Below are 27,632 nucleotides of genomic sequence, written 5' to 3' on the forward strand. Positions count from 1 at the left end.
TGGTTTGTTTTCTCCATCCTTTATTACAGTACTATTCTTTATTGAAAATATTCAATGTACAACATGGAAAAAGGTCATGAAGTAGACAGGCCAACAGGCTAATTTACAGGTGCTTAAAACACATGAAACAAGATATAAATGTCAACACACTATATATTTCATTGTTTTAAATACGGCAAGCATGTCATTGGCAAAAAATAGAAACTATAGTAAATTCAATGACAAAATAACAGTTAAGATTAGCATGCAAATTATACAGTGTCGAAGATGGTTAATTCAGAATTAAACTAAAGGGGAAAAACCAAACGAGACACGAAGTTAAAACATAAATAGCCAAGACTCTTCATCACATTTACACATGACAAACAGAAGTAAGCTTCGGCAAGGATATACGCATATTAGTGCAAATTTTCTTTGCTGTAACATTTGCTGTAACATCAGAAACCCAATTTTGTTTTAAAAGCTTTGGAGGGGCTGGAAATGCTCTTTTCTTGGGAAAAACAAAAATTATTAGAGAAGCACTGGGAATCACTTCCCATACTGTTCCAGCCATAACATTAAGGCAGTGTGGTGCTCTGGCCTGAATGATATTTAGATGAAGTTGAGTGGCTAGAGCTCTTTATTCTTCTTCACCTTAGCGTTAAGCTTTCGCCCTGCCGTCTGGGAACCAATTAGCTGATCGACAGCACCAGATGGGTTGGATGAATTGGTTAGAGTCCTGAAAGGCACGGCTTGTGCGTTAACGTCATGGTGGCTTTCAGTACAGTGTCAACATTTCCACAACGTGCAGACAAATGACCATCACTCTTCTGCTTAAGAGGTGCACTCTGTGATACCAACTTTCTTCAAATGCAGTCTAAAAATATATTTATTTACAAAGCTTTTTTTGCAATATAACGACACAATTATGCTGGGAAAAAAATTAAAAGATCTCCATAGTTTTGACAACACCTACAACAGGTCCCACTGCTCAAAGGCTGCACCACAAAGTATAGGTTCAAATTAACTTTGGATTTCGCGATAGTAGTGTTCAATGTTCATTCATTACAATTGCGATGTTTGTTGTTTGCGAGACGATGAACGTTAAATCGGCAGACCCTAATGGTACTTGCCAAAAGCACGCAAGAAGTTTCATTCAGCACCACAAGAATAAACGTTGCTCTAAACGGTTTCGCGACAATGGAGACTTTCAGACAAACGTAGCGCATCGGAGACTCAAAACAAAGCTTGCTCCCTGATCTGCATCACTGAGTGCACCTTCATCATCCCACGTGTCTCATCTCAGACGTCCCGGCGGCTCTCCAACGGACGCCCGCCAAGGGAGTGGCTCGCGGCGCGGCCACTTTTTTTTTTAAACGAACCCCCCCCTCCACCTGTCCTGCATTCGGCCACTGCGTTGGCCTTGTGTTAGGAGGAAGAATCGCTGCCCAGCAGGCTGCTTTCTCACGTGACCCCGGCGGCAGTGCGGCACAGGACGGGAGTCGGGTGCACGCATGCAGTTGCGTGCGCAAGCTTCAATGCTCCAGTCGCCGGCAGCAATGGGAACTGATGATTGGGGGCAGCCAGCAGACACTGGCGTTTTTGTTGTGCATGCCAGGGCGTAAGCAAAGCAAACATGCTGCTGGATGAGAAAGGCAGTATAAATAGGGACTTGCTTGGAAGCGTTCTCTTGACAACTGCCTGCTGTGTGATGCATTGCTCAAGATAATTGGGCATGACGATTGGCAGGAGGCTGCTATTTTCAAGCACGAGTTTTAATTGAGGCTGCCAAATCCCATTCTGACCGTCCTGAACGCGTTGTGCCGATGGGGAGGGCAAGGACTTGCTGCCATTACCTATGCATCGTACCAGGCGAGAACAGCAGCATGGCTGCCAGACACCTTTGCCAATACCAACCACGGCATCCATGAACGTCCCTGAGGCAGATTTCATTATCCCATGGAAAAATGCCACACTGCTAGGCAAAGCCATATGAAACAGTACCCCCAGGGTGCCTTACCACCAACACAGTGCTTCAATCAGAAGCAACAGCAGCTGTGAAATTACAACAAGAGCCCATGCCCCAACGTTAAATAAATGCCATGCTGCAACTCAGACATTGAAATCTGTTTGGAAGTGGGCAGCGAATAGGTAATCTTTAAAGATTTAATCTACAAAACACGTATATTGGAGAACTTGGAAGATGAAAATGCGTGCTGACCATTTCAGCTTCCTATTAATAGGCTCTTCATTGGGGGGTTCAAACAATGCAGCAGAGGTAATATCTCAGGGCAAGCATGGTTGTACCCTGTTGATAGCACTAAAATGTAATGTAAAAACAATCCAGTACACACTATGTATATTTCTTGATAAATCACTTGAAACGTTTACCCCAGTACACAATCTGTATGGTAACTTTGAGCAATGTGTGACAGTTAAACCCGTACAATACCACTGGGGAAGAAAAGTAAGATTTACATGCAGTCGGGATGTGTGTCAGTCATGTTTGTTTGCAATGACTGATTTTGTCTGGCTGCAATTAAAGGGAGACTTAACGAATAATCCATTAGCTTTGCACTTCAGCTGCGACAGCAGGGGTAAAGGTGCGGCGTGGAGTTAAGTGCTATCATACGACGGCGTGGTGACGCACGCGGAAGCTTGGAAAACCTGTTTACGAGCGCCACATGGGTGTGCGCCCTGTGCCGTGGACGGGCTTTGCAAGCAAACCATGGCGCCGTGATGGCTGCTTCCTATTGGCTCTTGAAGTTGGAAAATGACAGAAAGCATTCAAAGGGCGGTGCTAAGATAGTGTTCGGAGTTATGTGCGACGTGACAAGAGCTTTTGATGAGATACGCTTTCATTTTAGGCCTAAGGTATAGATAGGAGAGATGAGTCGGCCCCAATTTTCCTTTCCACGTCAAAGCACTGGAGCAAGAGGGGGGAAAAGGAAGTGACAGACGTTTGCATGGCTAAGCTGATGCCGGCATGCAGAGGAAGAGGTGCTGAGCGACTGAGTGAAAAAGACTTGTGTCATGCATGCAGCACACTTTAAAATCAGTTATTGCGTCTCCCTCTCCCGATCTCTGACCCTACTGCCGTTTGTAGGGAAAATAACCCGATGGACCCCAATCGGCCCCCGTTAAGGGGGAGACTAACCCAGAGGGTGCGGCTTCCGTTCACACGTTTCCCCGCGTGCGAGTTTGTTCACCCTCTGTTGTGTTCGTGATTGCGAGTTGATAAAAACATGTGTCCGTTCTTGGCAAGCAGAATGGCACTGCAAGCAGCTGCACAGAGCAAAGCAGAGAACTTGATGGATGTGAATAAGCCTATCAAAAACAAATAGATGTCTACCTTTTTTAACCCTGAGAAAAAGATCATGCAAGAAACTCGCACTTGAACTTTGCACGTCTAGATTTGTCCAAAAAGCGTATTACTACAGGCGGGCAGTTGTGAGGATGGCAGAGCCGGTGAATGGGCCAAGCTGTGTAAACCCTCGCTCACGATTTGTTCACGACTACTCACCGAACGTAGGCACCCTTCAATAAGCCCGTCGTGCTGGGGACGCAGAGCCATCAGATTTTCCCACATGCAACCATGTGACCAGAGTGGCACAGCATGAGGCCACAAAACTCCGCTGTCAAGGGGGAGCACTCTCCTCTGACTAGTATGTGAGCGGGGCACCAATTAAGTGGCACAAGACTGTGCGCGATGGGGAAAGGTCATCAGCTGCCCTTTGACAAATGCTAATCTCAGTGTTTGTTTATTTTTTAAGTATGTTTACTCAAGGACATTTGTTGGTATCACAAGGGACATCCCGGTTGCATAAGCTAGCAAAGCAAATGCAACGTTTACATATATAAATGCTCGCACGCACAACTTTTAGTTTTTGTTCCAAGTAAGACGTGTTTGAGCAGTTGTATTGTGGACAGAAATGCTGCGCCTAAGATTATCTCGCAAATGAGACATGTATTCAATGTAAAAGCAGTCGGAGAACGGTTCCGTTATGTTCAATGCAGGTGCACTGTGGCAGGGTTAAATAATCCGACCATAAAAAAAGGACATGGTGGCGCGTGCGATGTGTCTCCGGTGGCAAGTGTTACTCATAACGTTGACGAGGACATTTCTTGAGCACCATGATCGCAAGCAGCAATAAAAGCCGGTTTGTGTCGGCATCACTCTAATCACATGGCCAGGTCTTCGGGCATGGCCTTTGTCAAGTTTGAAACCAGTGTGAGGGCACATCAGACACCGCGTATATTCAAGCTTCCCACAAACATTATTGGTGCTATCAGTGATACGGCATCAAAAATACATCCCATTTCAAAAGAGAAATGCACTCTTCAATGCTTCTAAGCCGAAATTTTAACAGAAAAAACATCCATGACTAATGGTAAAAATTGTGTAAGTACTGTTATTGCTTGCTAATAAAATGTTGAACTGTAGATCTTACTTTTTTATCATTTCAGTTTTTGTTTAAAAAAAAGTTATCACGCTTACATAATTTGAGTTACTTCATAATTAAACATTTTTTGAACATTTAACTTTTATATATAAAATATTATTTTTGTATTTAGTCGATACACGATATCCCTGTTTTCGGATCGTATCACTGAATAGACCTTTAACATTTGGGTAAACGTGATTGCACATATTAACAGCAAATGGGTGCATAGGGGGACAGTAATAATTGACGATAAAACTCGACGCGAAGGCAAGTGGCTGGACGAGTATGTCAGCCCACAGCATGCTCAGCAGCTTTACCATAGAGCAAGTCTCCACTGAGGCGGCTCGACAAAAAGCCAGCATTACAAGGGTCAGATTTGCAAGCCAAATTGTATGCACACTAAATTCTAATATGTAAACTGGGTTATTGTTAACTGGAGTCTGGTGGAGATGGAGAGCAGGACTATGTCTGGGTGCCAGAGGCCTTCTGTGTAAACCTGTGCTCCCAAACAGTAGTAAGTGAACAGGGACTTTCCTGCAACATTGCCATCAACAAATAGAGGCAAGGTGTGTCAAAAGCTGGGCCCATCACTTGAAAAATAAACCTTAAAGCAAGCCCCCTCGCGAATGTAAAATAAACCAGGGGACACATTTGGGCATCATTTTATTTGTATTCATGTCTGCATACTCCCCATGTAACCTTATATAAAGTGACATTAAACATTTGTGCAGTTTTCATATCTTTTGTGTGGCTTTTGTCATCAAGTATTGCCAAAAATAACTTTCCGATCGAATACGATGCCCAAATATTCCCTGGATGCATTGCTTCAACGCTCGCCAATTGAGGTCCTAGCGGGAACAGGCAAACCCCTACAGCTCTGCTCAGAGTCATCACACAGAACGGAGCGCGCGTGTGCGCCAGCCGCTTGCCTCTCGCGGGGAATTTACACCGAGCTGGGTCGGAGTGGCACGCCTCCAGGCGTGACTCACAGGAGAGTGTCGGACGTGCAGCCTCCTCCCACACTGTAACGGAACTCCTGCAGCTTCGACACTCCGTGGAAGTGAACGCACGCCGCAGCCACCACCAGTACGTGGAAGATCTGGTGCGAGTGGAACTGCAGAGAGACGTGGGGTGAAGGGGGCTACATCAGGTGATGCCATGTAGAAGAATTCCCTTTTAAAATTCGCGAGAACAATCGTGCACATGCATGGATTATGTAACTGTGCAACGTGCATTTGTTCTCAAGAGGTTTTTCCTTGATAACAGCACTATCTTCTGAGCGGCATAACGAGACGATGTCACACAATGATGGCTAGGGCGCATACATGGTATGTAACATCATGATCTTGGCCAAAAAATATGTATGCATTTAGCACTCTTTTTTCCCACCAAGTTTTGGGCAACCATTTAATTAATTTGGCCGCTTTACATTATACTTTATATATATTGGATCATGTTCACTCGTTTTCTTGATCCTATGAATGAGCCATCTGCCAATAGGTGCATTCACAACTAATCAATTGCTCCATTTAACATGTTAGCCTGTTCGATAAGGTTTGCAATCCATAAGAGTTTTTTTTAGGTTAAATTGCGTAAATAATATGTCCTTAAAACCCACCGCCACCACCAGAAACAGCCAACTAGTAAGGGTTGTCACATAAACAGAACATGCCATGTTTACGTTACAACCCTTATTAGTTGGTTGTGTTGGGTGGTGGCGGGTTTTAACGACACATTTATATTCTTACGCGATCCAACCCAAAAAACCTCTATTATGGATGATATTGGTCGCGAACGCCTACGTGTTAAAGGTTTGCAATGTCTCAATAAATACATTTTATTATAAAAGTTTTTTTGGCAAATTTGTTGTGTATTTCTCATCCTCCACTTTTAGTTCTTGAGTTATACACAGAATGAAAAGACTTTAAATAATGCAAGGTGAATTTGAACATTTCATTTATACCACACACAAACATTCCGTTGTGACCAACTGCATTGCGACCACTTAATCGCCGGTTGGATTGAGGCAACGGTCATACGAAAAAAAACCACTCTGCGTAACACACGCGCAAGTGTGTATTAAACAGTTCAAAGCAACCCTATCAAAGCTACAACAAGTCAGGCTTTAAAGTGGGTCACAGAGCCACAATTATGTGCTTCAACACACAAAGTCTACAACGTCATTCAAGAGCTGCAGCAACAGCAGCTGCAGCACCAGCTGCAGCAGAACACGCCATCCACCGACCACATCACAAGCGGCTGAAAACCACACCTAGGCGGCAGGTGCGACTGCAACCTGTGGCTCATTTAGTGCGATTTGAATAATTACCCAGATGTCGCACATGCCCGGGAAGAACCTCTCGGGGATGCGTGCAGCATACAGCGCGGCGCCCATGCTGTACAGGAGCCCCATGAGGAAGAGCCAGCCTGTCTGCCCGGCCGTCGTCGCCCTCATGAAGCCCTCCACCACCATGAAGTGCACGGTTGGCACGATCCCACTGAAGCCCAAGCTCAGGAATACGGCTGCATGGAATACAAGCGGCGTGATAGGGTGTAGTTGTTTTTGTTTCATCACGGTTGCCGAGCACAGACCCAAAGGCCCAAAATCCGAGCAGCCAGCAACCTACAGCACAATGTAATGTGTACTAGGAAAGAGTCAATACGTTTCTTGAATTGAGAGAGGTTGGAAAGAACTTAGGGATAGAAACGTGGGAGGGAACTCCCAAGTCGAGCAGTATGAGGAAACAAGCAGAAAGAAAAGTGCTTTAGGCTGCAGTGTGGTGGTTGAAGAAAGCATGGATGAAACAAAACAATCAGGTTGGTAGGCCAAGGATGGTGTTTGCACCGCTGACAAGTTAGGGTTTTTTTAATTTTATGTTTTCTTATTTCAATTGTACTTTTACTTAATTTGTTTTGCTTGTGTCAACTATGATTAATACGGATGCTTTGTGCACAATCTTGAAAATTATTTGAAGATGCTTGGTACATGTACAACCTCTGTCAATCCACTACTGTGTGACGGACTCCCTATGCGTTGAGTCATGGATGTGGGCTATTTGACCATGCTTCACTATACTCCCAAGTGTAGATTGAGTAAGGTAGACAACAGCACAGGACAATAATACCTCATCAAACGCAGGGGTTATGTTCCAGTATGTGGCGGTGTCTCACGGCAATCTTCCCTTCTATGTTGAAACTGGAATCTTAAAAAATTACGATTTTTCAAAAACTAGATGTACTTGCGATGCCAAAACTGGGGGTCACGAGCATCTGTTTGATATAAACCATATATTTTTAGGCAATGTGTGAAAGGAGGGGGATTGGGATCGAATAGCTAAGACACAATCCACAATTGCACATACCTGCACGGAGCACGCGATACTGCGGCGTAGAGAAGCGCTCCCACTGAGATACAACGATGGCCGCTATGCCGAGCACGCAGATGGTCACCAGGTAGATGAGTCGTGGCTGCGGGTTGCAGTAGAAGGAGTAGTAGAGCCATGGCACGAAGCTGCCCATTATGAGCAGAGCGATGCCCGAGTAGTCCAATCTGCGATAGCAATCAATCAACGTTTATTTGTTATGCAGAAAGTCACGTTTGGCCAGTTGCCCTGCCAGTTCGCAAAAGATACACTGTCATGCGTCAGCACAAATTAGGAACAACAATAACATCATCATCAAAGTGAGATCGTACAGCAAAGCAGGCAGCAATGGAACAGATTGCGTCAGAGGTGCAGGCAAAAATTGTGCTCAATGAACAAAGACGAACAATATGAACAAAATAAACTGGCATATTCTAAAATAAACTGCCATATTCTGGTTAAAGAGGTGAGCGCGAGGCAAAGCGAAATGGATTGAGCGAACAAAATAACCATCATGAGAAGGTGAAAAGTAACAGCAGATGAGCATTCCACTACCATTCCAGTAACATGGGGCAGCAGCAGCGTGGACAGAGATATTGCTAAATCTCGTTTAAATAGCTGGTATTTTTTACAACAGGGAGGCAACTTCTGAGGTTGCAGCTCCAAATTTGTGGAATTAGGAGGACCTTTAGATATATGGTGGATGTTTAAAATGATTTGTATGAAGAGAAAGCAGTGTAGGCAAAACACACAACACATGTCAGTAAATTAAAAAAATGCAACACATTCGTCAATAGCATCGGCTTAAAAAAACATATATGACGTTTTGGGGAATGGCCCTTAATCATAACACAGAAAGGCCCAAGGAATTAGAGTGGTAAATAAGGTATGCGATAATCCAGAACAATTTCCTGTGACTGGGACATTTTTAAAACAATTGTGTAGTGGCAAAAGGGAACCATGAGATGGCATTAGGCGCTGGATATTTTTAAACAGCAGCTTATCAAATATTGCCTATGACTCAATGAATGATATGAATCTCAGCTTTAACATACAATCATCTCCCTTTCATCACTGGATGCAAATCACTGCTGGATGAAGGCCTTCCCACGCATTTGAGTCATGGGAAACGTTTGAAGGCAAATCACCATGCCAGTTCGGTGAGGATGGTTGAAAGGTGGCAGCCAGGACCGGCTAAGAGATATCCCGTAACTAACGTCAGCTTGTGGCCCAACTCAGGTCACTGGATTTACTGCCCAGTGCACCAGCCACTATAACACTCTAAAAGCACGTTCTGTAAATCCAAAATGTAATATAAGAGTAGTTTTATCAATTTCGACACCATCGTTACTTATAGAGCATCTTTTGGGAGCAAGACTTTACCCAAGTGCTACTCGATGGGGATTGAAAAAGAAAACAATTAAGTAATATCAGCTTAATACGATAGCTCACTGATTTCTAAACTTTAAAAAATTCCTGTTTGACCAATGCACATCCTGGAATATATGATCGTGTTGTAAACTTACTTTGTATGCAGTGTTGATATTGACACAGGAAATGAACAAGAAACATCCTGTGCCACCCAAGCCGACTGCGTGATTTCCAAAAGCAAACGACATAACTTAATGAACCCGACGGCGCCCTGCCGGTCGAGCGTGGCTCGTGAACTTACTTGGAGAAGGTGCGGGAGACCTTCTCGGAATGACAGTAGACGGTGTGGAAGAGCCAGGAGAAGCACAGGCAGAGGATAGCGCCCATGAAGAAAACGCCAAACACAACCTTTTCCTGCAGAGGAGCTACGAAGTTCATGTTTGGCCGGAACAGATATATGACGGCCAGGACGACAAATAGGAAAAAGCCTGTGCCACAAAAAAGCAGAAACGCAAGATAAAATTAGATGAGACATAAATGAATATGCTTTGTTTTTTAACCAGGTAATCGCCCATTGAGTCTAGAAGTATATTCCTCTTTAAATTAGTAAGGCAAAACAACATTTGGTCATATGTAAAGAACAAGGCAGAAAACACCATTTGAAAATAGGACGGTTATGAGTATCAAGTAATAGTTTCAAACAATTAAAAACATTTGCAATTGTAAAAATAGTGACGAACAGCAGAGCAAAACTGTAATTGAGGTTGAGTGAATGCTAGGTAGAATAAAAGTTGTTTCAAGGCTGCAGTGGAATGAATGCTCACTAATATTGCCTTAGATTGATTGAACTCTCAAATCTAAAAACAAAGCAATTCTATGCCAACCGTGATGTTTCATTACAGACACAATGTGAAACAATGCAATAAGGATCAATGTTATTTCACAAACTATGCACACAGGCTGCAGAAAACTAGCAAGAGTATATTCAAGTGCTTCAAGTTATTTTCATGGAAAACACTTTGCATATACACTTCACAAATAAAAACCACTACTGCTCCCAGAGTAGCGCAAGAAATATCTAGAGTTCAACGTGCATCCAATTGGGGGAAAGATAGTAAGACGTTGATAACAGTGTGAAAGTCAAAGGAGGACACGTGCCTGAGCGGATGTCCACCATGGCGATGGATCTATGAAATCTGTTCGCGTGCAGGCGCTAGACGGATTGTTACATTGCATGACCGTGAGAGATGGCCATGGCCTAGGGATGCCTGCATCGAGCAGGGGATAGATCATGGCCAATGGCACGGATGACGGATGCGTACCAAACGAACACCTGAACATAATTAGCTCTTCCGCAACTGTCATCACAAAACGGAAGGAACAGATTTAACAATGTGCAAACACGGCGAACCTATTAGATGCGTCCATATGTTGCCGGTCTCCGTGTGGAGACGAAAGATGCTGCGGAAGCAGGCGCGGAACGACGGCATGGGGGGACGGTGCCCCTGCAGCAGGAACTCATTGTCCTGCAGCCAGCTGGGCAGCACATCGTGCGGGATCACTCGCCAGCGGCCCTGCCACACCTGCGCGTGATAAAAACACCGGCGCGAGTTCACGCATCCGACTGCCACTGAACTTCCGTGCGCACGCCGATCGCAGGCAGCTGTGTTATTTCACATCACGCAACGAGCGCGCGAGGCAACAGAGCAGGTTTGGCGACCGAAATCAAGACACAAGAGGATTTCTGGCTAGCATGCACGCCTCAGGCTATTGGCACAGAATGTGTTTCTCACTTTGCGGTGGGTTCAGATACGTGGGTTCCCAGTAAAATTCTATGGCTTAACCGGGGCACTTATCTAACCCAGGCATGGATTTGCTTAGTTATATAAGCAAGTAATAACATAGTGTTGAACGGATTAGCAGTGGGGATTCATTAAACATTTAACAGAAGCAAAAAGTGTTACGCTCAACATACATGCTTCAAACTACGTGTGATATTTCTCATTCGTATCTGTTGGGAAACTTAATGCACAAGAGGACACTGCAGAAAAATACACTATTATTTTTCTATGCTTCACATCTGTGTTCCCCGCCTTGACCAACCCACATTGTTGAGTCTGAAGTAGGGTAAAAAAAAACTTACATAACACACACGGCAGCGTGAGTGCCATAATTTAGCAGTGGATTGTCAAAGAGCTGTACACATACACAAATTTATACCACTATAAATTATATATTTACCAAAAGGGAATAGATTCATGAACCGAAATGTGGCCCTGAAATTGTGAGAATTTTGTATAATTATGGATGGAACGCATCCTTACATTTGCAGTGAGCGTACAAGTATGAATCTTCCCAACAGTCAATAACACAGTCGACAAAAGCACCCTGTAAACACAGACCCACTAACTGTACGAGCAGCATTGTTATGTTGGACGATGCTGCGCAGACCGTGTGAGCTGAACTTGGGTGTCCCTTGACAGTCACAATTCACCGCCGCACACAGCCAACCAAGAATGTGACTGTGAACCCAGAACACTCTACAATGCAGCCTGGTCTGCCTGAGCCATAAACCTGATACCGGTATATTCTGTAAAACTGCACTTTTTTCCACGAGATTTGACATTTTATTCAAAACCAATCAGTTTTGAAAAAAAAGGGCAGCGGTTTAAATTTTTTAGGCGTACAGTTTTATGTTTGATGAACACGAAACTTAAAAGGAAATCAAATAATAACTATGTATGTGGTATTGATTTTTTCAATAAATATTATGACTGTGAACATAATATTAAGCATTACAAGCTCTGGAGCTATGAGGAATAACACTTGCATTAAATAAAAGATGAATGTGCAGCATGGTAAATTGACTGTTTCCAATGTAAAAAAACCCACTTTCTTACACCACAAATTTCAGACAGTACATTTTTGTTCAATTTGGTCATTTTGATTCCAGGTAATGCCCACTGAACTATGTAGCTCTTTTTCAGAAGCAACCTGGTACAAATTATAACTCAAAGAAGTGGCTTATCATGTGAAAATTTATAGCAGCCAAGTACTCGAAATGCATGTTTATAAATGTGGAGGGAAAAACCGGAGGACGCAGAGAATAATCCACGCGACCACGGGAAGAAAATGCTAATTCCAAACATACAGGCATCAGGGTCGGGATCGAATCAACGACCTCCTGTATACCAGGAAAGGCAGTTAACATCTCGCCACCGCGGCAACAGTCAACATTAAAACTGAGGTGCAAGCTCAAAGAAAACTTAGTCAGAAATGGCGAGACCTGTCCCTGGGCTACAGGGTCAGTAGGACGCCCTCGGGCGTGATGAATATGATGCGGCTACAATGGTCAACCTTGCAAACAAACTCCTCCATCTTCTCCATGGCGTGGTGGGCTTGAAGTGGCAGCGTAATGACCCTCAGGGGCTCAGGGCCATCCTCATCCCTCTCTCTGTCCGCATGGACCTGGTCCACTTCCCGCACCTGCACAGGACAGCACAACATATTGACGGTTAGGTAAAGTAAGAAGGCATCAGTAGGACACATCGCTAGCAAGGACGAAGGCTGATGGTTGAGACTAATGACGGTGTGGTGGCCAAGGTGGGGAACATGCCCAAGAGCATGTCCACCCGCAGGGTGCAAGATGGATTGTTGTGCTGAGGGACCACGGGGGATGGTGGCGGCCTTAGATGGCCTGAACCCAGCAGTGGATTGATCATGGCTGACGATGGGGTTGCTATTGCAATCCTCTAAGTTGGAAGCAAAGGCAATTTACAGCTGCCCAGGAACACAGCTTAAAACAGGCTCACTCCGGGTTGCACCAAACATCTAGAATAACCACATGAAGACTGACGACTGACGAAGAGACTGGAGAACCAGAGGCTCAGGTTCACTGTGCAGTACTGTAGAAGGCATGATGAAAAGTCATAAAATTTCTAATGTGGAGGCTGTCACGTGAAAAGAGAAACAGAGGGAAACTGGCACTAACCTACACAGATATGTGCTATGCTGGGACACGACACCCAGAAACTGTAGACAAATATCTTATCATCTACCCACAAGACAAATGACTGACATTCCACGTGTGCTGTTAGACGTTTCCATTGGAAGCTCAAAGCTATCAGTGCACTACCTTGTATCAGAAATTGGCCCTCATCCTACACTCGAGGTATGCTAGGGGTACACGTTTTATATGAAAGGAAGAGCATTTGTTGCATGTCAAATCAAAGCAATGTTTTTAATTCTGAGTGCTGGGATAAACCAAACTTGGATAAAACGAAGTTAAATACAGTAAAAACTCTTCATTCCCAGATTTTTCTTTTGCAAATGTGATTATTCGGCTTAACTTTTTGCACCTTTTTATTTGACTATTTGCAATTTGGCAACATTACATCATGGAAGAGGGGTACTTGTGCCGAACAGTAGTGAATTAGCGAATTCCACTTTCCCGCATATTTTCAAGAACAGATTCCACTTGTGAACCTTGTTTAATCATATTTGGTTGCACATATTCCCACCCAGAATCTCAGTGGAAGCGGTTCAGTGCTTTGATATGGTGGTATTGGCACGACGAGCTACCTGACGTGCAAAATATTTCTGGCTTGAATGATCAATTCCACCTGCTGTCAGTATATGATAAAGTGAACATGTTCAGACAAAGATTTCTCGATAATTAAGACAACACCACTAGTGGAGGGGATTAAATTGAATCTTTTGGCAATTGTTAACCAAATTCAGCACACTCAGCTGACACATTTAGAATTGGCTGTTTCACTGTATAGTGAATCAGAAGCCTCCAAGTTGGGGTCGAAGGCAGTAGGCAGCCTTACAGCAAATGGTCGTCCCTGATCATCCCTTTTACAAGGCAAAATGGTACAAGCTTTGCTCGGATGTGTATCACACTAAACTATTTGACAAATAATAAATGTTCACCGAACGATTTTCTAGGCATCTCAGCTTAACTTTGAGCAACAACACGGCTCATGTGAATCCGCAAGGACATTCGAAATTTACCATGACATACAAGTCGTCAAATCCTGGCACAACCATCAACATTATCAAGTTGGCTAGAAACCACGGTGGCTCCAGAAGAAAAGCCCTATGGCCGGCAGATTTTGGAAAAGACAAGTGATTTAATTTATTTAAGTTTATTATATTATTTCATACCTATGTGACTTTACCAAAATAAGCAATGAGTATGGATCCCTGCAGTCACGAAAACTTCAAATCTAGATTAAAGACAAGAATGTCCCTCATGTCCAGAATTGCATTAATTAGCTTATCCAACCTCTCGTATGGCCAAAAGTGCAGTCTAGGCAAAATTGTAGGTTTTTCAGCCAAATAGCTCCTTGTCTAAAACCAACTATAGATCAAGTAACTAAGGTGTAATTATGCACTGGTGGAAATAATTCTAACTCCAAGAGGTGAAATTGGGTTAATGGCTAGGTGATAACACAATGGCCACTTTAGTGCCAAGTCCTGAATTCAGGACCAGTGTTTACCGTAACCACCAGTCGATATGTGAATGTGCTCGAGAAAATGTTTTATTGTTAGCCACGGCCTGCCAGCAATTTTATCATAAATCACCATAAGACGTGTGCATAAATGCCGCCAATTCATGAGGTCATATTTACAGACCATGCAAGGAAATTAGGCTAAAAAGGCAATGCAATTTTAATGCTTGTGAAATATATAGTGACTGAAAAACCTTTGAAGGCTGTCAACAATTACATGATAAGGAAAATTAAAGATGCCAATTTTTAGACTTGCTCTGAACGTGCTGCGTTTGGACCAAATCCTTTTGGGGGTGCATTAACCTTAACATTTACAAAGCCCACTGGCATTATACTACAAAAAATCCTGACAGAAATTATTATTCCAAAAAACACACTACAATTGCATCCAACACTGCAGGGGCTTACATATACCAGAATATATTTTATTCACAGACATTTCAACCTCAACAGGGTCCCTGTCATCTTCAGTGTAATAGACAAGTACAAAAGTACTGTTATGTGTTGCAATATCACCGGTAAAGTGTGTGATGATGAATTGCAACAGCAACGGGGAACACCAACTTTTTAACAAAGTGTACGAAATCCAAACAGATGTAAACGAGCATGGGTCAGAAGCAGAATGGTGAACTGAGTTGGCAGCAGCGAAAAACGAACGGTAGCTATGACACAGACGAGTGCATAGCGAAGGCTTTTCAATTAACCTTTAACAGCAAACGTCATCATAACATCAATAATTATAAAGCCCTATATCGGCCGTCGGCAACCAGCGGCTCCGGAGCCGCATGCGGTTATTTACAGACTGCTTTGTGACAATGTCTGTATGTATTCACATCAATTGCTGATATTGAAATCTTTTTTTTACCGAATTCCCCAAAAAATGCTCTTGAGGATATCTCCCCAGATAAATCCAAGTGTCCATTTCTTAAGTACTATCACTGATGACCTTGCAACCCAAGCATACAACTGTTATTCCTATCAAAGTGTTAACTAGGTTCAAACCTGTCTGAAATTAACCCTTTTGCTAAACCCTTTCTAAACTTGAAAAAATATATACTCTTTGGGTCTTTCGGTAAAGTCACGTAGATAAAAAAAATATATAAAATCACGACGTTTCGATCGCAACACAACCAATCGTCCTCAGGTGAAAATACGATTGCTTGTGTTGTGATCGAAACGTCGTGATTTTTTATTATTTTTTATTTTATTTTTCTATCTCCGTGACTTTACCGAAAGACTCAAAGAGGATGAATTCCTGCAGTCACGAAAGCTTTAAGTCAAGATATTAAAAATGTTTATTATTAAAAGATCATGTACCGCTACAGCAGTAGTGGGGAGACTTTTCCTATCAGAAGTCAGTGCAGACCTTCCTAAATACCTTTGGTGGTCTAATATTAAGTGTTGCCAGATTTAAAAAAAAGTATCTTCTAGTACTCAATTAGTGCAGTCTATGTGCGACCAGTGATACATGAACAACGTTCGTGGCCAATTTTGAACTAGTAGGCTTGAAATTAAAGCCGCAGGCAAGTGTCATCACGAGGCGAAAACAACTGACAAAAGAAATAACAAGCTGTGGCACTGTTACGCAAGAGGTGCGGGGTTGCATGACGGCAGCCGACCTTGACCGGCGACAACCGCAAACGCACAAATAAACCTTGGAACCTGACCCCTCCAGCCACGCACGGCGTGAGCGATGGCACGCGCAAGACTCACAGAGCACGTGGCTTGACCTGTGGTCACCAGCAGCGGGCCCAGCTCCGCCAGGCCGACGTCGTCTGGCTTGTCCGTGCCCACATCGTGCCGTTTCGTGCACCCAGCGCGAGACGACGCCATCTGCCACGGACCAGCGGCGTGCCATGGACGGAAGGAGGGTGGGGGGGAGAGTTTTCAGCCTCGGGTAGGGTCGCACACGACATGCAGGTGGAGATATTGTTGATAACACTGAGTTGAGGTCACGGCTCAAAGTAGATTCTGCCATGACACATTTACAAGAGCAATGTACTCATTCCCTTCCCCCAGCAGGTATCTGGTAACATTTGCTTCAATTTGGGAGGGTGGGGAGGGAGTCACGTTTCGTTGATTTTTCATTTTAAAAATCTTGTTAATTGTTTTTGTTGTGTTTTTTTCTCGTTTGTTGAGTTTTGTAACTTGAACATGCAATTTGCATATAAATGGCATCATTATCAAATGATACACGTAGAAATTGTGTATCATGAACATGAAAATATATTTTAATCACTGAATCAATGCACTGTTACATACCTAACTTCAATATAGGCAAACTTATTAAATATATTTTTCATTCATTAACTTATACGAATGTAAAATTACAGGGTGTATTAAAGTCACGTTGAGATTTTAATAACTCAACTGGTGCCAACTGTAATAATCATGTAATGATTACATAAATAAATCAGACGTAAAAAAAGGTCCTGTGGTATTTCTAAATAGTTACTATCATTTGATAAGGATGATGAATGAGTAAATCTTTACAAAATACTTAAGTATCGTTATAATTGTATGAAGAACAAGTAATGATTGTTATCAATAAGAATTGGAAAGTGTATAACCATTTTAGTTTTTTTTAATATCTCCTATATGGAGACAATTCAAGTTTCATGTCTGCTATCTTGACATACAATCAAAACAATATTGAGATATGACCAAAACACAAATGCTTTGATTTGAATATGCAACCATATGTACCGTGAGGGTATCTGCTCTCCCTCCCAACTCGTGGTTTCCTTCTTCTCTTCAGGATGTCACTGAAGAGAAAGAACCAAAAGAAAAGGCATGGTTAATGTGGTAAAAAATATATAGTACCGTAAAAAAAATTCCCACAAAGGCGAGCAGAGCATTACCACGTACTTACCTTCACTTCCGGTTTCAGCCACACAAAGGGACTTGGAGGCTAGGCAGATTGTGGGAACCAACAGTCTGCACACAGAACACAACCACTGTGTTTCTCAGGCCTTCAGCGCTTAAAGAAGGCTTCTGTCACATGGACGGATTTAATATTAAACCCTAAACTTTAGCCAACACGATGCCAAAGGTTGAAAGGTGGCATACCAATGGGGGTGTGTGAATCGGGCGCGATTTAGCTGATGGGCTGCACTTACAGTAGCCCCCATTTTAAACTAAGCTTTGAACCTAAACTGCAAACTTTGCATACCTGCATTAATGTAAATGTTCTCATAGCGTATGATTTCATTATCTAGAACTGCCTTCTTTGTTTATATACCAAGGTGCTCTTGCAGTTTAACCTCAAGCAGAAAGTAAAACTGAGATAAAATTATATTAAAATGTTATTAAAGTGTAAACATACCAGGCGGCTAAAGGGTCGGCACTGATCCAGCACCCGAGATCCTGAGCGAGAACCTAGTTTTCGTTTGCCCGTAATTAAAAAATAAACACTGGGTTGTCAGCGTAGTCAATCGATGGTTTCAGCCTGATCACCAATGATTGCGCCAAAAAGATAGCATGAATTGATTTTTCAATACATTCGGCTGCAATTGCAGCTGTGATTATTTAAAATTTCAGCGTGAATGCCATGCGATGAATATTTCTTCGCAGCAGGGGGGGGGGGCATGGGAAAGTGTACCCACTAGTGTGGATGAGGTCCCTTAAAAGGATCTTTGAAGGAGTTCTATTTGATCGCTTCCTGAAAACATTCAATTCGAAGACCTCATGATATAACACTGACAGCACATAGTAAAATACAGCAAAAAAACCAAGCCGTAAACCACTCCTGGACCAAGAAGGTGTATATATTTAGCTGTCAATGCTGAATTTATGATTGTGTCGGTCTGTGAAATAGAGCTTCACAGCTTATCCGCTTCAAAGGCAAATGTAAGATAATTACAAATGTAGGCAAAGTGAATGTTGAAGTGCATGGGCTAGCATGCAAGGACTTGAATATTAATGGTCCTGCCAGGCTTTGACCCTTGCCGAATATTTCTTTAGGGTGTTTTACCTTGCATGACATTGCACAAATGTGAAAAAACGGCACATACTGTATCGCATGGACAGTTGCTGAGTGATGTTTTCCTCTGGGTGTGTAAAATGAGCATGTATAAGGTACTGTACAATTACATGCAAGTTCTAGGGACAAACATTTTTACCAAGGAAAACGATAGAAAACTCGTTTTCAAATATATATTTCTTAGAATGAAGTACAATATCAATGGTTCGGTCATTTTATCTCACTTCTAGACAGAAAGTCTCCGCTTAAAGTGAAAATGTCCAGGCTGTGTTATTCATGTAAGGCGCATAAACTGCACTATTGCAGTATTTTCTTGTTTTTCTTAATCACATCCAGTATGCACAAGGAAAGCTATTCAAGGAATAAGTCGGCAGCATGTCAGTATGTAAATTAAGGACTCCCCACTGACAGCATACGAAAAGGAACAAAACGCTGATCATGTTGAACACTGGCAGTCGCTGAAACAACAGGAAAACAATGCACTGCCATACTCTTGAAGTGCAGCCCTCAGATGATGTGCAGATGGAAAAAGGTGACCCTGCTGGCTTGTAAAAGTGACATGCACTGCCGGGTGATGGGGATATCTTACAGTGAACAATTGTTAGACGAGTTTTGACGTTTCCAGAAACAGGGTTTCATGAGCAGGCACCTCTCCTTCAACTGTTTGCAATGTTGCAATGTGTCTGCACAAAATTGGCAAGTATAGGTCAAATTTCGATTTAAAGCTTTCGTGACTGCAGGGATTCATCTTCTTGGTTCTTTTGGTAAAGTCACGTAGAAGGGAAGTAATAAAATAATAAAAATAAAACATAATAAAACAATTCTCACGACGTTTCGGCCACAACGCTGCTTGCGTTGTGGCCGAAACGTCGTGAGAATTGTTTTATTATGTTTTATTTTTATTATTTTATTACTTCCCTTCTACGTGACTTTATAGGTCAAATATCATATTTGCTGATACATTACCCTTTCAGGCAAAGCTAATTCCAATGGCTTTGTTTATTTTGGGTGTCAGCTTTTATGAAATGTTGGGGGGGGGGGGAATATTTGGAAATTGTGTATGAAACAGGAGGGCACAAGCAATAAGGCATTGGTCATTACGTAAGCAAACAAGACTATCAGAACACCGGCCCTGATTAATTAATTGCTTGTTGTCCAAGCCACTGGCTATCCTCATGCATTTTTACTTTCAAAGGCGCATCCTGTGACTTGTTTTTTACGAATCAGGGTAATTCCTGTAGTAGCGTTTAATCCCTAACTATAGCCACTTATTGTACATTGTGGAGAATTGTTGTTTGTCGGCGAGTTACTTGCACGCTAGAAAGGACATGTGATGAGGGTTATTTTCTGCATTTTAAATGCTGACACGCATTGAACGTTTCGCTCTAACCTTAAGTGCATAGCGAAACAACTAGTTGTATTTAATTAACTTTAATTCGTGTGCTAAGTGGCTAAAAGTAGTACGCGTTATTTTACATTAGTATATTACGCGAATAACAAATTCTGCACGTAAATATGTACGTGCGTATGCAGTGCAGCAACTAATATGAGCGAGTGAAATAATCACACAATGCACAAGTCGTATAATTCAAGAGGCAATTTTATACAGTATTTGAAAATTGGTCCTGGCAGGGGGCACAGGCAGGTTTGTGAGCTGTGTACACAAGGGAGCGAGATTTTCCAGTGTAATCATCCCTTTTGGCCGCGGGACCATACTGTGCTCTGGATTAGCATGCACGTGTGGATACATTTACACACCTGGCGACTCAAAACAACGTAATGAGGAAAAAGTGCACGCAGAAAATTTCCGCTCTCTCTCTGGTGAACGTTCTTTGGCACTGCTACTGCCAACTGCAGAGCCAGTGGGAGACTATTGTTAGCCATGGTCATGAAATCGTGGCGTGCTCAAAAATAGCACTGCAGAACTCAACATTTTACGTGCTCTCCCCTATTAACTGTCAATCCAGCTAATGCCCATGGAAGAAACAAAGATCAGCCATTTCGCTCGGTTAATGGACAGCCCAATACAGGTGGGCTGGATTTTCCGTAATGACAGAAAGAAAAATATCAGAGCTTCTCAACCGAGGAGTTTAACACGTAGGCTTTCGCGACCAATATCATCCATAATAGAGGTGTTTGGGTTAGATTGCGTAAATATATATCGTTAAAACCCGCCACCACCCGACACAGCCAACTAATAAGGGTTGTCACGTAAACAGAACGTGCCCATTCGTCACTACGAAACAGGGGGCATTGAGAATCATCCCAGGAAGGCCATGTTGGTAAACCATAATTAAGTAGGAAGATACTAATCACCTGTGATTACTGTACAGCTGCCCTAATAATGCACGTATCCCTTTATGTCCCCAGTACACGTCGCTGTGCACACCAATGTGTCCTTATTACAAAGTAATACTTCGCGACAGTTTGGCCAAAAGCGGTGAGCCCGCTCAGCACAAGTGGCAATTTGGCTTGGGTAAGCATTTTTAAGCAATGTGGATTGATTATACAGATTTGTGGACACACCCAGCCATTTCATTAAACTATTTCGGATTCGTGAAGCTATTTTGTTTGCCTGGAAGGTGATAATTAAATACATAAATATGTACCTATACTATACATCCCTTTGTAAACGCACTGCTTGATAAGGATTTCCCGACATCATGCGGGTCATGAGGATTAGTTGATAATGTGGGTTGGTGGAAGTTGATAGCATGGACGCAAAAAATGAACAATACTGCTCTAGGCTCATTACAAAGTAGCCCCATAGCCTATCATGCTTGTTATGCATTACCAGTTGCCCATCAAAGCACTATCCAGCATCAACACTGCCAAATTTGAAAATATTATGAGATGTAGTGCACTCTGGGTGACCTGGTAATAGGCAAATAAAACGAGTCTACATAAATATAAAATACCTGTTTTTTATTGCTTGATCATTTGTGTTTACTGAAGACACAACGTAACTGTGGCTTTTTTTTAGGCCGAATATTTTTTATAACATCGACTACCGTAATTATTTGTCAATTTCCAAAGCACATCTACAATGCAGTGGCTGTCAAGGACCCAAGTACATCAAGATGAAGAAGAGGACATTGCGTGACTGTGTTATTGCAAAACTATCAAAACATAAAGAACAAGTGGGGTCATGAACGCATCTGTGTGGACCTTTGAGTGTTATCCCTTTATGTGTTGGTTTTCGCCTGGTAATCTAAATTTACCGTCACCTGCAAAACACTACTTTATATGAATAGGCCAAACATATGAAAGCAAGATGCCTCTCTTGAATGGTCTTGAAGACTCAAGTAAGACTTTCAATATTGGATTTTAAAAACGTACAGCCTTTTGTTGATCCATTTCTAGAAGAAAGCTTCTCTACAGCATCAGTCATGATCACTGCTTGACCATATTTCACTCCGCTGGTTCGTGCAGGTTGGTGAAGGGGCTCCTCAGGATTGGTTCAGTTATCACTCGCCCCTGTTAGTCATGGCTGGCAATAGAACCCAAGTCATCAGGTTTAATAATGCCATGTGCTCACCACTGCTCCACCCTTCAAGTAAAGGACATTGTTGGCAAATGCCAAAACCACCTGCAATGCCTGATTTCAACAAACCTGAGAAGCTAAGCAGAATTCAACCTTGATAATGCTTGGATTGTTGACAGGTGTAGGCTCCTGCGGAGGTTATGTTGTCAGCAGAGTAAATTGCAGCAGAATGCTTTGCTCTACTGTACAGTATTATGCTGCAATATCTATGCTCCCACCTTTACCAATCGGCATTGACCAGCGTCAAGTATCATCAAATAATCCCCAACGACCCTCAGTCAAATAACAAAATGGAGCATATGAACATACAATATTTTTTAAAAAATGCAGAAACTCTACACAGTTATAAAGTCCTCGTAGATGACTCTATAAGGTAACAATAACAAGGGTTACAAACCAGAGGGGGCAATTGGGTCCATCCAACTCGTTTGGTTGTGAGCAGCACATTTTATTCTAGAATCTCATCAAAGCCTTTCCACAACCCAAAAAAAACCCAAATCGCGCGGAGCAAGTTGCTTCAAACAGATGATTTTGACACAGCCCTCTAACAACAATGACTTTGATCGCCTTGTGTACATGTTACGGCCATTCGTCAATCCGCTCCTGGCTGGATACGGGCAAGCCAACGCCGTGCGGGTCATATAGTTTTTATTTCACCATACAGGTCAGTATGGGTTGGTGCAAGTGGGCAGAATACAAGTGGCCACGTAGTACCGTATACAGTATTAATATATATTTTTTATTACACTGCCCTCTGCTGCTCACGACTGAGCGTGGCAGCAACCTATAACGCCTGTTTCATGCATGGTGACCGCCCATCCTAGACACTGTTATTATCCAATCTCATCCCCGATTAGCTTCTGAGATTTGATCAGATCAACCGGGAATTACCTTACGCGAACGTTTTGAAAAGGCGGATACAGAGATAGCTTGAAAATGTCAACAAAGGTTGCGACGTGTGTGTCCCATTCGGATCGTGTATACGGCAACATCTCACATTCAACAAAACAGCTCCAACATTGTGAAGTATGGTCAAATGACCTACACGACACGCACACGGCAATTGATTTGACACCAACTTGCTGTTATGGCCATTGAGTGTCACAAGAGGTACAAGATAATGGCCGTGCAATTGGCGATTGAAACACGAACCCAGTGTGTTGCGGTGTACAACAATGATACGAGAGGGGGGCAATTAGATCCATCCAACTCATTTGGTTGTGATCAGCACATTTTATTCTAGAATCTCATCAAAGCCTTTCCACAACCCAAAAAAAACCCAAATCCGACGGAGCAAGTGGCTTCAAACAGATGATTTTGACACAGCCCTGTAACAACAATGACTTTGATCGCCTTGTGTACATGTTACGGTGTACAACAACATCGCCCGGCGTGGTGAAGTATGGTCAAACGACAGAGGCAGTGGATTAACACAGGGGGGCTGATTGCTGCCCCGTCTAACACCTTCAACGTTGGGGCAATGGTGGCGCAGTTGTTCGCCTCGGCATGAGTTCGATTCCCGGCCAAGGGGCTTTAGCGGCAGTGGTGAGGTGATATCTGAACCGGTCCGAGCGCCTTTGTCTCCCTTCACCAATCCGAACTGAACACTACTGACTGGCGTGGTGAAGTATGGACACAACTAACACGACGCTGAGGATGTGGTGGTGGTGGTCAGGGGAGGCCTTCCACCCAAGCACCACATTAACGGGGCCGTACAATTAAAAGAGACGAGCTTCCGTCGAATTGCTAGCTGGGAGACGCAGTAGCGCTTCAACATAAAAGCCGGGTTCGATTCCCCGACCACGGTTAGTAGAAGAAGAAGCAGCAGCAACAACAACAACAGCAGCGACATCTTCGCTGTCGAAGGGGCCCTCAAAAACTCGGCCCCTCCGAACCCGCTAACACCACCGTTCTTTTCCCTCTCTTCTCTCCGCGCGGCGGGTGTGTCCGAGCTCGCAAGCCTACCTCGCAGGCGAGACATCGCTTCCCCCCGCGGGGGTGGCGTTTTTTTTGTTTTTGTTGCCCGAAGATTTCGAGGAGATCTTACGGAGGAGGGCAGCGTCACCTCGGCGAGACGAAACGACCGACGGGAGCCGCCATCGGCGCGAGCGCGGCGGGGAGGGGGTGGGGGGGAGTTGGTGGGGGGTGTGGGGAATGGGGGCGGGGTCTGGGGGGTAGGGGGCGGGGTGTGGGGGGGTAGGGGGCGGGGTGTGGGGGATGGGGGCGGGGTGTGGGGGGTGGGGGCGGGGTGGTTTCTTCGCCCCCCCCCCCTCACGCATAAACGACGCTCGGCCTCGACAAGGGCGAGCGGGCGAAGGGACGCAGTGACGTCATTACGCCCCCCCCCCCACCATCGTGCTCGGTGACGTCACCACGCACCTCCCACCCCCACCGTGCGCGGTGACGTCAATACGCCCCCCCCATCCCACCTTCGTGCTCGTTGACGTCAACACGCACCCCCACCCCCCACCGTGCGCGGTGACGTCAACACGCCCCCCCCCACCATCGTGCTCGGTGACGTCACCACGCACCCCCCACCCCCACCGTGCGCGGTGACGTCAATCGCGCGTTGGCTGACAGGCGTTCGAAGCCGTTGCCGCGGTGACGTCAGCCGAGCCGGTGTTTGACGTGCGTGGTGACGTCACCTCCGCCGGCTGGGACGCCTGTGACGTAGGCGGGGGGGGGGCTACGTAATGGCCACGTGGAGGTTTCTTGCGGTTCACCCCCCCCCCCACCTCTTGTACTGTACTATTGCATTTGTACTGTACTACAATAATTGCTTTAAGCTTCTAAACATGTCTTTAACGCAAGTTAGCCCCGATCGCTCACGTTTGTATAAGGCTATTTTTGTATTGTAAGGTAAACGAATATAGGTTGTGGTAACTCAAGTTACTCATAGGTGTCAACCCATACGGTTTACCCCGTATTCTTTGGGTTTTTTCGGTAAAGTCATGTAGGTAAAACAATAAAATAAATGAAAACAAATAAATTAAATCACGACGTTTCGGGCGCACCTGAAGAAGGACGCTTGTGTTGCGCCCGAAACGTCGTGATTAAATTTAGTTATTATTTATTTTTTTCCCTACGTGACTTTACCGAAAAAAAACCATGAATCCTTGCAGTCACGAAAGCTTCAAATCTAGAATTTACCCCGTATTCGTTTACAAGGAAATTGAGTTTTCAGGTCCATACTGCGTGCGTACAGCCGTTTCAATACAGGCAACAAATATTTCGTATCTTTGTGTTTCTCCCTTGTGATGGGACTTTGTGGGATGAACGCTGAGATGTATAAGGGTGATCAATAAGGTCTGAATTGGTCTGTCATAAGGTAGGAGGGCACTGATAAGGGGTTGACAGGTATGCAAGTTCGCCTTGTGGGGTGACAACTCACCTATTCGAACGATTCGAATGCATACGTAATGTTGATAATGAATTAAGTATTCATTATAAGAAGACGTAATTCGGTGTACGCCACTGCTTATCTTGAAAGTGTTTAAACAACGGCCGATAGCGTGTGCGAAAAGCACTCCAGCCTCTGTGTATTGAGCAAACAAAAACAGGTTATCTCGTAGACATATATAATCTTATCTCACAGACATACATACTCTTATCTCACGTACGCACCTAGGCTGTGGCAGAAGTAAAAAGTTTATTGCCCCAAGTTAAAGCCAAATCGAGTTATACGGCTCTGTTAAGGGCGACTGGGTTGGCAGGCAACAGAGGGAGCAAATTATACATCGAGCTGTTAAACACCCACGTTCAAACTTTGTAAATTAAAAAACAAACTAAAGTCAGGGTCAGGTGTGTCATTATGGCACTCCAATTAAACAAATTCCTGCGGAGGGAGCTGGTAGGAACCTTGGGTTGCTCGGTCAATGGCCAGGGTCAACGGCGGCGTGGTGTATTCCGCAAATATGCCCGACTGTGAGGGCGGGCACAAGCCGGCGTGAGTAGGTTAAACGTTGAGTTTTATAAGGGCACCACGGGGTGACCAGCCCCTCCCCACCCAGCCCCTCCCCACCCAGCCCCTCCCCACCCAGCCCCACCCCTCCCATTTTTTGATGCACGACGGACGGACACAATAATCCCCTGTGGGCTGGTGGAACCAGGTAGTTCCTATCAGTATCAAAATGCGTATTAAAGAACATGAGAGTAGGTGTTACCCTTTTTGGCAATAAAGCAGGTGTTACGATGTTAAAACATCAAACTGAAACCTTTTGCAAAGAATCATGTCCAACATATACTTGTGGTGAACATGCAAACAAAAAACATGCTCTGGTATGATATGCATTGTCTTTGAAACTGATTGGTCCAATCAGTGTACTGGCAAGGGAGGTCCCATGATACAGGATACTTCTATTGGAGGAATCCGATGGGCTATAAAGCTTTTTTTAAATCCTTTATATTAAGTTCGCTTGCTTGCTTAGGACCGTACAAATCTTTCGGTCGTTTTTTAACCCACTTCCCGTGATCCAATCGAGCTGACATTTTCCACACAGACTCGTTGTGCGTGACAATTAATGTTCGTGGAAAAAAAATTCCAAAATTTTACACTTTTTAGGACAAAAATATATTTAATTACCAATTGCTTAATGGTGCAATGCAATCATCTGACCCATAGGTGGCAGCCATCTCAAGCCAGAGGACGAGATGAATCTAGCCGCCACGCATATAAAGGATTTGTAGTGAAAAACGTTGTTTTTACGGGTTATACTTATTTCACATGTCAAGTCGAAGGGGCTGTGATGGCGGTGCACGTGGCCTCTATAATCCAGCACTTTTGGAGTTCGCAAGTGTTGGTGGGTCAGTGGTCACACACATTGCGGCGTCAAGGAGGTCCCATACCCTGGCTTGCCAGGATAAGGCGGTACAGCAAGTGTGGACTAATTTCCATCTGTTCCAACTCAATTCCTGTGGGCGCGCGAGGCGGTGGCATACCCTGGCTTGCCAGGAGTCGGCAGTACAAAAAGTGTGGACTAATCACCATCTGTCTCCATCTATCCCTCGGGGTGCTCCGGTTGCCTCCCAACATGTATACACTCATTAATTGAATTTTGATTAAAGCTTTCGTGACTGCAGGGATTCATATTATTGGTTCTTTCGGTAAAGTCACGTAGAAGGGAAATAATACAATAATCTATATATATAAAATCGCAAATCTGTCTGTCTGTGTGTGTGTCTGTGTGTCGCCGGACCATACGCAGTTTCATTGGACGAAATGTGAGGGATTTGCGAGACACGATTGGTCCGTTTGGTTTTCCACGGCGGTTGCCCCTGGCAACGGCTAGCGACGCATTCGCTGCGGGGTGGACGCCATTTTTAATTCCCGTTAAAAATATGCGCACGCATTAACACGCGACTCTGAGGTAAATTCATCAAAGTTTCACGTCCTCTTCACTCCCCCCCCCACCCCAATGTGTGCAATTACTATTA

At 43.9% G+C, this 27,632-nt stretch overlaps 1 protein-coding gene across 2 annotated transcripts; it reads right to left on the reverse strand.

Annotated features, from left to right (window-relative positions):
• LOC144944330 (adiponectin receptor protein 1-like) lies at window positions 1-24,328 on the reverse strand. 2 transcript variants are annotated; one of them, XM_078872409.1, is made up of 9 exons: window positions 24,165-24,328; window positions 17,380-17,438; window positions 16,387-16,506; window positions 12,515-12,643; window positions 10,569-10,740; window positions 9,459-9,645; window positions 7,787-7,974; window positions 6,754-6,947; window positions 1-5,538 (listed from the first exon to the last, which is right to left on the reverse strand). In XM_078872409.1, exons 3-9 carry the CDS (start codon window positions 16,504-16,506, stop codon window positions 5,410-5,412), a joined length of 1,119 nt encoding a protein of 372 aa, XP_078728535.1. In that variant the 5' UTR covers window positions 17,380-17,438; window positions 24,165-24,328; the 3' UTR covers window positions 1-5,409. The 2 variants fall into 2 exon arrangements, with proteins under 2 accessions (XP_078728535.1, XP_078728536.1); XM_078872410.1 differs by having other exon boundaries at window positions 24,247-24,266.
• Between the last annotated feature and the right edge of the window lie 3,304 nt (window positions 24,329-27,632).

This window comes from Lampetra fluviatilis, chromosome 34 (genome assembly GCF_964198595.1).
Source record: "Lampetra fluviatilis chromosome 34, kcLamFluv1.1, whole genome shotgun sequence".
In the NCBI taxonomy this organism is placed as follows: domain Eukaryota; kingdom Metazoa; phylum Chordata; class Hyperoartia; order Petromyzontiformes; family Petromyzontidae; genus Lampetra; species Lampetra fluviatilis.